Consider the following 13827-nt stretch of genomic DNA (forward strand, 5'->3'; position numbering starts at 1 on the left):
CCCAGGCCAGCCTGGGGTTCCACCAGCAAGACACTCAGCATTTGGTTTATTTAGGAGTCCAATAAAACACCATTAAAACAGAAGCAAAGCTTCTCCATAGCAGGATATCACTGTGACAGATTTCTGCACAGAACTAACTTTGCTAAGGGTATTGGAATTTTATAAAGACAAACTACACAAGTTTGTCTTTATAAAGACAAACAAACACACACATTTTGTTTTCCCTGGTAGAATGCTGCAGTGCTTAAAAAGGGGTCAAACTTAGCCTGAAACGCTTGAAAACAACTAGGCAATGATGACTGACTAACTGCAGCACAATAAGTCTTTTTAGCATGAAACACTCTAAGAATTGACTAAATGAATCTTTAAAGGCAGCTGTATTGTTTCGGTGGAGTGAAAAAAACAGAAAAGAATGTGTTTTAATACCTTAATATGACTACTGATCCATCTTGTAAAGATGACTTTTTCAAGGAAAAACTGAGTCTCAAAAGCTGAGCTACATGAGTAGTTTCATGTTTCCTTTCTGCATGTTTTTAGTATAACACAATCATTTTTTTCAATATTGACTCCCCGCGTTTTCTGCCCATTTCCAAGGAACTTGTTTAAATGAATAATGAAAAGCCTGCAAAAAAGTTATGGAAAATGCAGTAGTAGGGAGAAAGATTTCTACATCTAAGTAAACTCAAAGGCCAATAGCTCAAAGCAGCTAAGCATGAAGCAGTGCAATTCCACAAGAAAAAGGCAGTGGAGTGGACCAGCACAATCAGCATTCCCTACCCCAGCTCACAGCGTCTCAAGAGCTCTGAGCTCACCAGCTCTCACTCAGCAGTCAAGTCAAAGCTGTGTTAACTAACAACAACCCTCAACAAGTCATTGCACCCGGATATTTTCAGTTGTCTATCAAGTCCCTTGATGCCTAAGCACAAGTAACCAAGAAGAAATTGTAAAAGTCTGATTTTCTCAGCTGTAGCTGGGGATGGCAGCTAAAACAAATTCATCCTACCTCAGTTTGTACTAATGAAGCCCAAAACAAGCCCGATGAACAAGTATTACCCATTGAAGTACATGAACTTTATAAATACTTGTGAATAATTTCATAATTTGTGAGACAACTAAACGCTGTACACAGCAGAACACCTGACCATACAGGCATAATAAGGAAGAACCTACACACTAAAGAGATTAGTAAAAGCACTTCTTCCAGTGATGCCATGATGATTTTTTGCCCTTTCTTTTATACCCTCTTTATATACCTTTTATAACTTCTGTATTCTTAGTGCTTTTTGCCTACATTCTTGGACTTGTTTGTCAAGCTGAGAGACTAAACATTTTAGAAGCTTCGTAGCTAGGGATCAGTGTGCCCCAGACCCCAAGGTGCTCTCCAGAACACATTCTGTAAACTAAGATAGAACCATCCAGGAGAGGGTTCCTTGGGGAGGGGGGCTCACTTGAGCCTCTCAGTGGGGAATCTTTGATAGATACGCTAATTAGTAAAACCTATAATGTTATACCAGATCTTTTGGGGGTGTGCATTTTGCAGTGTGCATGGAGGTGCATTCGAACTGGATGTGGTGCACCTAAGGATCCTTAAAATAAATACAAAGGCAAAATCCCTTTTTTCCTTCTAACCATGTTTGATTCTTGATTTTAAGACCAGGAAAAGGCAACACTAGAGCCAATGAATTCACTTAGAAAACTCACAGAGTGTCTTAGTTGTGAAAGGAGGTTAAGAGTATGTTCCATTTATGTTTCATCAAAAATTCTTACCTTTAATTTTCTAACAGCATCTCTTACAACTTCTGTGCCTTTGGGCTGCTCCACTTCTGTACTGCCAAGAAACTGAAAAGATTGTAATTTGTGAGCAATAAGTTATGCATTTAAAGGCCTAATCTACTAGAGTAATCTTATTTTCCAATTACTTCCAAACAGCATTTCGGAAAGGCAATTGTTTCTATAGTTGATAAATAAAAAATCTTCACACAGCTATTTCTAATCAAGAAAATAATAAGAATTAAATTCTAAACTAACATTACCATTATCAAAATTGACTTTAAAAGAACATCCTATAAAAATCTGTAAATTAGAGGTTAAACTACCTTTTTCCACAGGGAAATTGCCACTTAGCTAATAAATTGTTTTAGAAAATAATGAAAAAATGAATAAAAACTACTGATAGGAGATACTACCCATGGATAAACATGAGCCAATCATCTAGACTATGCCACTAAAATGTTCATACAAGATGTAAGACAAATTAAAAGCACAGATTTTCCTCTCAGAGCTGCTTGGATAGTAATTTCATAGATGTACAGGAACTAGGCTCCAGCTTACGTAAAACAAGAGTCATATTCAAGTAGTTTCTATGACGGTTCATATTTTTACCAAGTCAGGTTTTAATGAAAACCAAATATGTGTCTTTTCATATCTAAAGTATAATATTCCAAAGGGACCTTATAATTTCTTTATTTGTACACTGAGATGCTTTTATGTTCTGTACAGTCACACTTGCCTTTTACTGTACTGTTACAAAAGGTATGATAAGTCTGCCTGAAACCCATCTGTGTAATACACTAATTCATTTTCAATTGCCCAATTTTCACACTGAAGTACAGTTAAGTCACGCCATGTACATGTATATGCTAAAATAAGGCTAGGAAAATAACAACCTCCCTTTTTTCCAAAGTACAGTTTTCTGTGTACCATGACACACAGAGGCGTATACAATTTTTAAGTCCGAGCCACTTCAAAAGGAATTTAAATTTGCCAAGATACAGACAATTTCAACAGAGTAACTCTGAAGATTGTAGTTCTATTAAACCTTCCAAACAGGTTTAGTGTAGTCAGTGTGTTCAAGGTTCTCCTGCAAAGAAACTGTGCAGCTCCACCAATAATGAAGCCTCATTAGACATTTGCTACTGACTCTGAAATATGATGTGCCACCTTGCATACAACAGTGTGTAAATCAAAACACCAGCACATCTACTGTCAATATTCTCTACTATTCCAATTCTCCAGCCAGGAGACCAGAGGTTTGGAATAACAAAGCAGAAGGCTCTGCTATTGATTTGATGTCTTTCATTCAACATCTCCAATGACTTTAGACCAAGGGGGTGATCTTGCCTGGAAAAGTGATAGCGGCACAAAATGCATGTAAAGAAGGAGGAATGACTCTTGGACATTATGGATACTGCACGTGGCAGAGACAAAAAGCGAAAGGTGAGTGAATATATGTGAGCAAAGAAACCCCAAGCCAGTGGGTAAGGTCAGATGACAGTCTAAGAGCAAGGTTGAAACACCAGCATTACCAGCTATCCACACACAAGCATACTTATATCCACCACACCTGGCAGAACACGAGAGGCAGAAGTGTAATTGCTGTCAGTTTGTGAGCAGGTCACAGTACGTGATACACGGAGCAGGAATCCTGCATAAACACAGGAACAACAGCTGCAGGTGTGGACAAGGCTCCATGAGCAGAGCACAGGTCACTGCTGCCCATGGAGAAGCTGCCAGCTGAGACAGAGGCCTCATCCATGGCTGTTTCCTCACACTTGTGCTGTTTTCAAACTGGCAGCACCGGTGTCAGTGTAAGCAGCCTGGTACTGCTCGATACAGATTTAGGGCCAGGCTCAGGTGGAACTGGGTAACGCACACAAAGAGATGCCCCAGGTTATGCTGCCTTGCCTGCAGCTACTTCTCCAGAAGGGCACAGGGCTGCCCTACATTTTTTATTTACTTACTTCCATCCAGATGACTGAAACCTGATACAGCTAAGAAAGAAATAAGAGTAATTTCCCCGTAACTCCCCTCCCAGATCTCTCCTCCCCTTCACAGTCCAAGAAGGGTCAAGGTTTCTTTGCTGTATTCAGTAAATCCCAGCAGCAGACCGATTTTTCCATGAACAGTACCTTCCACAAATACAGTTTTCCCAGGGGCTTGTACCTCATGCTAATTCACATTACTGCCTCGGAAAATGTAAGCATCAAATTAAGCTTCTGCCACAGCTGGGGAATCTGTTAAATGCCACTGAATTTTAAAGCTTATAGTAATGTTCCCCAATCCAGAAATTATCATTTATGATCATGAAGGGGAGGGAGAAGTAGACTTCTAAACAGAAAGATAAACTGCTAAAAGCAGTTTAAAAGACTAACAAAACCTGAAGAAAAACTCATTGTGTTTGCTCAACAAGTTACGAAAGAAATAAGCAACCAAGACTCAGAGAATACAGAAACACCATGAGCCTTATATCAGCATTTAAGGAACATAACCCACTAGGCTGCCGTAAGTCATTGACTCTCTTCCAGGTGAGTGTTGGCTTTGACAGTAAGCACTATCACTGAAATTTCTATTGCTCTCAGCAGTTTTGAACTGGAGGCAGAATTCAAGCTTGTGCATATTAAACTATTAAGCATAGGAGAATATAGTAAAACAAGTTTAATCTAGATATACAGAAAAGATTGGTAGCTTAAGTGCTAATACCAAGCAAAAATTACAAGGCCATACTATAGATTGCACTGTTTGTGTCTATTTCTATCTCTTTTAATTGCAATTGTACTTTTTTTTTATTCAGGTGTATTCAAATTGCTTATACATTTCATGCATACAGCTTTCATGCTCGACCGCCCTTCTTTATTTCTTGGTAAGAGTAATAAAAAGAAAACCAGAAATTAAGAGGAGATACTCCCAATATTTTTATTAATTGGACTGCTCTGTTTGGAGAAAAAAATAGACAGAATTTCAAACCAAGACAGGTTATTTTCTAACTGTAACAAAAGAATGACTATGCAATATAGGTTTAACAAACAGCTAATATTTTAACTAGAGGCTTTTTATTGCTTGCTTTTTTATCTGCTCTGTACCTTTTCCATGTCATCTATCATCATTTTCTGCTTAATATTAGGTACCAATTACTGTGGTATTACTCATGATAGTTAAGCTAAGCAAACAGATGTATTTGCAAAGCTGGGGCTTCAGCTGCCAAGGTCACTGTGACATTTGTACAACCCCTGGCACAGCAGACACGCCGCCACCAGGATTTCTAAGGGAAGCCACTAACAACTAACTCACCACCCTCGTGAAATGGAAAGGTGGCCATTTCATTATGGTCTTTTCAGCAGATTTTTCTCACCAAATCTCACACAAACACAGAGAAAAATATTTGTTATATCAAGAATTTGGTCCAGCTGTGGCATGAGTAATACAAGTATCCATCATGGAAGAGTTTCTGCAACAAAAATTTCAAAGCAAAAGGGGTAAATAGGAAACTTCCCTTTTCAATCCCAGGCTCCTTTAGGGAGCAATACTGATCCAGAGTTTTAGGTGGGAACTTGGCAAGTCAGTGTTTGTTTTCAGCACTTAAGGTTCCCTTCTGCCACCCAACTCATGCAGAACAACCAGCATTTGAAACCTAAGTGAGCCAAGCTAACCCAACTCCTACACTTCACTGCAGAAGAGAGAAACAGAAAATAACTGTTTCCCCTTGGATCATTCACTATTAATCCTAAATGCAAACTAATAAATGCATTAAATGCTTAAGTGTTCTTTACATAAGTAATGTACTCAAACAAATAATACAGCTGAAAAATGTTTACGCACGACTGCTACATCTATTGACTGTCTGCAGCTAGCAAAAAGATTATTCTTGAGATCGGTGTACTCCATGCATAATAAGCCAATTCAAACAGACGTGATACATAATTTAGGTACGCCACTAGACACAAATATTTATGTGTTGTTTAGTATTAAGAGTAAGTTCATCATGATCATATTGAATTTTTGTTGGATACTTTAAGAAGTTGGAAGATGACATTTAATATTTTGTATAATGTAAAGCAAGCTAAAGCAATTTTCCTTACCACACATTCTTTACAGCAGTCTGCCATTCTTCCAAACATATTTCCTACAAAACTTATGAAAGGTTATTTTTCTAATCTATTACTAATTCTCATTTCACTTGCAGCTGTCTGTAATCAGAAATAACTCTTATGAGGCCAACAGATCTTATCAGTCAGAACCATTTAAGTGTTCCTTTAATGTACAGTGATGTTTGCCATTAAGAAAGCAAGCTGTTGGCCAGCCATATACAAGACAAACACCTCAGATCAAACCATTTAATATATAATATTAGCAGACAACCAGATGTGTTCACTCCACATGCAAAATTTGCAAGATAATGCAGCTGCAAAGAATTAACAGACACTGTTTCAACATATTAAATCAACAGAGGTTTTATCACTGACAGCAACAGAGAGAAAATTCAGCCCTGTAATGGCCAGGAGGTCTGTCTTACACAACAAGCTATCAGAAAGACCCTCTGTGGGGAACATCTTTTTCAGAATGCAGGTGACATTTACCTATACATTAATGTGAACACGACATCTTTTTTGGTCCAATTCCATAGTGAAGTTATTAAAACTGCTTTTAAAGTTGTATTTTGTCTGGAGAAACTATTAAAATAAAAGGTAAATAATCTTTTACTTTGCTGGCTCACTTAAAAGTCAATTCAAACATAAGACAACTTCAGGCATCCAGAAGCCTTTACAGTTCTGACAAGTCTGCTGCTGTTCTGATGTGCCCAACAGGTCTTAGTAAGGTCATGTGACTTGTTAAGGTTAGCAGTTCACTTTTTTTTCTTGACATTAGCAGGAAACTCTCCAGTAATTCTTCCCCTGGCAGCTTAGATTTTGACCCTCAACATTTTACTGGCTTTATATGCAAAGCATATCCAGGTGCTTTTCTTCAAAGCTTAGGGGGGGTAAAAAACCTCTATCCATGCTTAGGAAAAGTTAGTTTTACCAGACTAAAAAAAATGAAGAAACTTGACTCTTGATTAAGAAATAGTTTTAGTTTAGTCACTTCTAAATATTTAATGTAGATTTTCGCTCTTCCAGTAGAGAGCAGTGTAGGATATTTTAATAATAAAACAACATCTGTTTTCCTTTGTCATCACATTTCAATCTTAAAAAAAACCCCAGTCTTCCACAGTGCCACATTTCTTTTTTACTCTGAAATTCCTGAACATTAAAGGTTCTCTTTTATGCAGACTTAAATGGAATTATATGAAAACAGTACTTACCAAACTCATACAATAAAGGAAAAAAAGCAATGCAAAATTAGTAGATACCTGCTGCCAGCATTTAACAAATTAGCTCCTTCCACTTCCTCCATTCTACAGGGATGCTGATTTACCGATGAAAGGAAGACAAATGTATCCACATTGTGATAGCACCAGAAGAACGGTGTATGAAACAAGAATGAAAGAGAAGTGGGACCAGTTTTGAACAAGTGTCTAAGCTATTAACACTCCATAAGCACAGGCAGAGTTTTTGCTCAGCCTTGCATTCATGAGCCTTCTCCATCACTCAAACAGCACAAGGACAGCATGGACCATAAAACAAACAATACTTTGTATTTTGGGTTCCTTCTCTTTCCCCACCCCACAGTCCAGTTCCTCACCTGCAGCTGCTTCCTTGGTTCTCTACAAATACATGTTCTTGCCAGAGCACTTAAATGTTTGGATTTTTCCCCTTTGGGGAAAAAACAACTCCCAGGCAAGATTGCCACTCAAGTGAAAGCAGAAATCCAGCTCACCACATGGGAGTATGAGGCAGCAAAGTGACACAGATATCAGCACATTCCCTGAATATCCCCTGCTTGTCTGACATCTAATGTTCGACACAAATGGTGGCCCTCACAGGAAAAAAATTCTAGGCATTTTTTGAGGGAGTGTTCAAGCACTATTGGCAAAAAAGGAAGATGAATGCACAGCTAAAAACATTAAAAAAAAAAAAAAAAAAAAAAGGAAAAAAGGGCCATCTAATGGAAATCAAATATTACGAGGTATTTAATCCATCAACAGAAAATATTTACTGTAATTAAGATATGAAGAAAGAAAAAATCAATTTAATAAGTTATTGAAATGTTTGGGGAGAAAAAAGAAAGCTATAGAGAAAGGATCATAAAATAATTAGGTGCAGAGAGCCCCACTGGTTTAATTTGTACTTTCTTCTATTCTCTATAAGTGCACTAATTAAGAGCTCTCCACCATCAAAGGTACAAGCAGTCATTTCAGTCTTTCAGTCTGGATCTATTAATAAATAACAAAGAACATTATTTGATAACTAATGCTCAACAGCAGACAGACTGAGACAACAGACATTTCCCTGGAGTGGTGCACCTCACCTGGATGTGGCTTCTGCCCAAATGTCTGGAAACGGGAATACATAGAAATATTCTGGCAAAAATACCTGAGAAACTGAGGACATGTGGCAGCCCTAAGCCTGCCTAGATCTGTTTTCTAACCCATGTCCAGATATGGTAAGAAGAGAAATTATGCAGCTGCTGACTGGAAGAAATCTGATGTGTGGTCCAATGGAGCTGAATCTAGCCCAGTGTAACCCTAAAGGCCAAAGAATGGAATAATTACACCAGATCACATTCCCCCTCAAGTCCCACTGCAGCCAGAAGGGAGAATGGCACAGAAAAAGAAAAATACAATAGGATTATACATTTGTATTACCAAAAGCAGCTTTTTTGTAAAGCAGAATGTCAGAAGACTTTAAGACACACTTGGTAAATGATCAAAACTTAAATCTTCTCCAGGGAGATCAGTGTGGTCACATGCTAGGGGGGATATCAACAAGGATAAAATCAAAAATCAAATCAGATTGCAACACAGCTATCAAAGCTGTGCTCTGCATTAAACCATCTAATTCTAAAGATAAAATAATGCTAATACAGCTAGAACCAGCACAAGGGAGATAAGAGCAGGTTGAAATACAGAAAGAGTAGAAAAGGTAACACATGTACCTTGTCAAGACTGTCACTACAGAAAACACCAGTTATACAAGAGAAAACACTCAGCATTTCTCCAGTCCTTCAATCTCCCCAGCACTTCAGAAGCACGTCTCAAACTGAACCATGCCCTGAAGAGCTGTCAGACTGAACCTGAAGATTAGAGAGGAGCTGGGGTGGTGAAGGGGGTGGACCCTGACCTCCCATTGCACATACCAGCATCAGCCACCCTGCAGCTACCCAGCCTGCAGGCACAGGCTGAGAACAGCATAGCTGCCCCCAGACTGACTCCCACCTGAGGCACTGACCAGGAAAGAACGTTCCCCTGGCTCTGCTCCGCACACTTGTTACCTGGAGCTGACCCTTCACTCCCACTCTGAGTGAGGAAGCAGCAGCAGGAGGGTAATAGGGATATGTCTTAGGGATATTCCAGCTTGGAGCAAAAAAGGCCAACAATCTAAAGTCACTTCTAGAAAATTCTTTAAAAACTTTGATGTTTGGGAAAAGGGCTTAAAAAGGGAACATTTTGCCCGTGCACAAAAGCAGAGCTAATACTAGCAGTATATCATGCTGAAGGCCTGTTTTCTTTTTTAATCCCAGGTGTACTTCTCATAGCTGATAAATAAAATCAAGGATAACATTTGGCATGCAATAAACAAGGGCAGGAGAAAATGGCAGTGAGAGCAAATTCATCACTGGAAAACGATTTCTCATCATATATTCCCTGGCTGAGACTGGGTCACACAGGTTCTTTTGATCATTCTTTCCTCATGTGTGGTACAGTGTTCTTTAGCCTTCACATGCAAGAATCCTGTGCTCAGAGGTTGGAAAAAATGAAGGAGTAAATTAAAGAATGACACATTTCCAAATACATCTATTGTGCTTAAATTTGGACATACTCTGTGTTTCCAGTTTTGGCTTTTTACACATGTGAACCGATTATTTTTTTTTGGTAGGTAAGAGAAACTGTCAGATCCTTTTACTCCTTTGGGAGTAACCCAAAGGCACCATCCTCAAGTTATTACAGCTCTTTTGCTTCAATTCACAAACTATTGACACTTAACACCAAACAGTGGCATCAAATCACTGTCTTCTGTTTCTCTGCCACTGCTCATCAACTCTGCAGAGCCTCCTGTGGCATATCTGGATACTGCCTGGAAGTTTAAGGATAACTAACAGGAGAACACCCAAGTGAGCATAGTATTGACTAATGTGATCTGGCTTGACCCTGTATGTGGCCTGAATTGCTTCCGACTTGCATGGAAAATGACTGAGCCATCCCACTACAGATGCTCAATAACATCCTTGCTGGCTCCTGCAACCCTCTGCTGTTACTCTCATATTAGTTTAGATTCCATTTAGTTTGTGACCTCCAAGAATTAAGAACTGTCAGCTCTAAACTGAGTGGTCAGTGTTAAAATACAGCATACCTTTCATTCTGTAAGGATTTTCACTGCTGAACCAATATTCAATGAAGGCGTGCACAAGAACCTTTCTGTATCAAGACAGGACAAACAAACCTAATTACCAAACCTGACACTTCCTTTAGAAAGGGTATTCAGACGTGAAAAGCCTCTGACACACACTGAAGACACATCCCACTGCTAGCATGCCTCAATTTAGAAAATTTATATTCCTGACTGGATTGTTTCCAGTAAAAAAAGGTTTAATTTACCTTCACTGAAGAAAGCCACCTAAAAATAATTCATATTCACTGTTTTATACATCAAATTTTCAGCTTCAGAAGCAAATAATAACAGAGTGGACAGATTTTTCAGCTTTACAAGTCCATAATTAGACAGACTTAGTTCTGCACCATAGCAATTGGATTTAACTCAAGCATCATTTCTTCATGAAAATTGTAAAGCCAAACTAGGCCCTTAAATGTACTAAACCACTATTTTTCATTAAGTCCTAGATATTTTCAGATATCTTAATATAAAAAATTTGATATAATTTGCTGCTTTTTTTCTTTTTGTTTTCATGAGCCAGATGCCAATGCAGTGATTTAATTTACCTTAACATAAGACAAAATTGCAACAACTCCTACATTCTTTGTACAGATGTGAAATGTAGTGTTGGAAACTTCAGAACACAGAGGCCTGTTTGCTTCACTTCCCCCTTAACCTCTGCAGATGCCAGCCAGCAACACTGGCCATTCAGTAGGAACTTCACTGCACTGCTGTATGAGAAAGCATTTAATTGTTACTACTTGTGTAAACCCACTACTCTACCCAAGCTGAGGTTAAAGATCATCTTCTTCAGCACTCCCTTATGGAAAGGGCAGATTTCCACATCCACTGGCCCCTCAAAAAACACACCCTTCTCCAGTAAAATGTTACAATTGAAGGAACAGCAAGATGAAGATCCCAGGTGCTGCTATTCTCACAGCAACGTGAACACCCGGCATAAATCATCCAGAGCTGCTGTCCTAGCTGCTGACTATCTGGCCCTGCTGAATTAACACCCTGGTTTTCATAACCCCACTGTTCCTTTGAATGCAGCACCTACTGGTCAGCTCTGTATTAGCATCCTGCAACTATCTCACTGTTTTTTACAAAATATAGCAAGCTGAAGCTTGAACTCTGTTAAGCTCCATCTGTCCTGCTGACTTTTTGTCCTGTTAGAAATATTAGGCCTATCAAACAAAACCTCCACAAGAAGAGTGAAAACTGAACTGAGAAACAAAAAGCCCTTATGAAGAGCCAAGATACGCTGCCAAGCATGTGATAACAAAAGCTACCTTAATTCATAAAACTTGCAAAACCACTCTGCTCTACCAATAAGGTGAAGCTTTCTAAAACTGGGGGCATTTTGATGCATGCAGAACTTTTGGGGTGCACCTCTGAGCCAGGGGAGCAAACAGGCCATGACACCACACAAGAGCAGCTGCTCCTTCCAAGAGATGTTTCCCAGATGAGTTCATCATTAGGAAGGGCTCTGAGCACAGGCTTCAGATTCTTTCTTTCATAACAACAAGTACAAGACCAGCCAGGAGTTTCCATGTGCCAGCTCAAGGTGGGATTGTGAAATTCTGAGCATTCAGCCTGTAGCAACTGAAGCTGGACACAAAACTATTATAGTCTTCCTCTGTTCAATGCAAATAAATTCTACTGTTTCTGGAAAAAATTGTGATGGATTTATATACATATACATAGTGTATATACATATTAATAAATAAAACTAAAAAGTATTGAAGTTATTCTTTTGTACTGGAAAACACGAAAATATCTCATAAAAGCAAAGATGACATTCCACAGACGTTTCCCATTTTGTGGTTAAAGTTTATTTTGATCTAGTATCTATCTCCCTTGTTCTTGACTAACATAATACTGAACTTGTACTATCACACTTTCCCCATGGCAACATGCAATGACATTATAAACACAGAAACAGGAATTCCCTGTGCGACAAAAACCAGAAGTCACAGTTAGGAACAAAATCTTCATTCCAACACAAATAGCCTCAGTAATAGGAACAAATAACTATTGTCCATGACTCTCAGTTTATTAAAGACCTTTTCCAGTTTAATGTGAAATAAGAAATTGCCTATTTTAAGGACACTGCATTGCATCTGAATCAGGACTTTTAATACTGCAAAGCTTACTGCACCATAATTAGAATAAATGACTCCTGATTTAATTCTTGATTCAGAGAATCAATGTGCTGTCAAACAGAGGACAAGCAGCACACCAGAAAAGAGCTGTTCTAAACAAAGAGCAATGAATGTATGTAGCTAGAGCTTTAGCAGCTCAGAAATATGATACAAATTTTGGTAGCCTTTTCAAGGAACCAAATTTTGAACACAGTCTCAATTTATTTTTTTAATCTATCGTCACCAAAGATCATCTGGTCTTTAAATTCTAGTATTGTAGTATACATACATTCTGTGGGCAAGATAATTGACACCAGAGGACAGATACAGGTGCTGAGGAGTATTAAAGGACAGGAATATGAAGTGTGAAACACCTTTGTTGTTGTTTTTTCTTTGGTTGGTTGGTTTTTTTCCTAAACTGTAGATTTCCTATACTGAGAACCACTTAATTTGTAAAGAAAGAATAAGCCTAATGTTTTATTAGTAAAGTAACTTCAGTGGGAAAATATGTTGAGTCAGTATGCAAAGTGTAATCCACAATCACATGGATAATCTACAAGAATATGCTAAATTAAATGCTATATTCACAGAAATTAATACCAGCATTTTGATAAAAGTGGACAAGAAAATGTCTGTGTTCAACTAAAAAGGAATTGCTTTTCCTTGCTCCTAGAAACTACTTCCTAAGCTCCATCTACTTCTTTAAATGTGTTGGTAATTTTATACAAATGACACATATAGATGTCTTTCTGAGTTGTTATATTCACAGAGTACCCTCAGAAATTTTCAGAGAATATTTGACTGGGATAGCCAAGTCAAAATCAAATTAGTTACTTGTGGAAGGAACTAATTCTGCAGAGAGAGAAGGTCCATGCAGCAGATAAAAACACAGAGGACAAAGCAGAGCAGTAGCCATGCCCTTAAAACTGCATCACGTTTGAAGTTCTGACAAAATATCTTTAAGTGGGTACCTTGGAATAAAAGAAAAAGGACAGGTAACCTGCACTGGTTCTGGGTGCTTTGATTACCCAGACTGAAAAGGGGCAATAGCAACAAGACACCACAGCTGGGAGGCAAACTGAGAAAGAGAGCCAAGGGCAGAGGCTGGAGAGGAAATGGCACTTCAACCACAGCAGTTTGACAGCGTTTTCATCTACTACGGGTTCTTGACCACAGCACAACATAAGCTGTTCAAGGACTTTTGGGAACTACATTCAAGATTTTTACGGGAAAACACAAACATCTTGGAAATGTTTCTTTCCATGGCTGGGAATGTACTCTTAACATACATCTGCCTCACTGTCTGTGAATGTCCTGCTGCACAGAATCAAACCCTACTCTGAACCCCTCCTCTTCAATTCCATCACAGATTCTGGAAACAAGTACTACTCAGGCAATGGGCCTCAACAAGAAAAGCACTTCTTACATTGGTTTAGCTG

The 13827-nt window shown here is 38.6% G+C and overlaps 1 protein-coding gene across 7 annotated transcripts in view; it reads right to left on the minus strand.

Annotated features, from left to right (window-relative positions):
- GULP1 (GULP PTB domain containing engulfment adaptor 1) overlaps window positions 1-13827 on the minus strand; it is a 150036-nt gene that overhangs the window by 41330 nt on the left and 94879 nt on the right. For 5 of the 7 annotated variants that reach the window (XM_039554731.1, XM_039554727.1, XM_039554728.1 and 2 more), the window contains exon 4: window positions 1768-1839. The exons of the other annotated variants lie outside the window; for them this stretch is intronic. In XM_039554731.1, coding sequence (XP_039410665.1) covers window positions 1768-1839 — 72 coding nt within the window. The remainder of the gene's footprint in view (window positions 1-1767; window positions 1840-13827) is intronic. 7 annotated transcript variants of the gene reach the window in all.

This window comes from Corvus cornix, chromosome 7 (assembly GCF_000738735.6).
Source record: "Corvus cornix cornix isolate S_Up_H32 chromosome 7, ASM73873v5, whole genome shotgun sequence".
Taxonomy (NCBI): domain Eukaryota; kingdom Metazoa; phylum Chordata; class Aves; order Passeriformes; family Corvidae; genus Corvus; species Corvus cornix.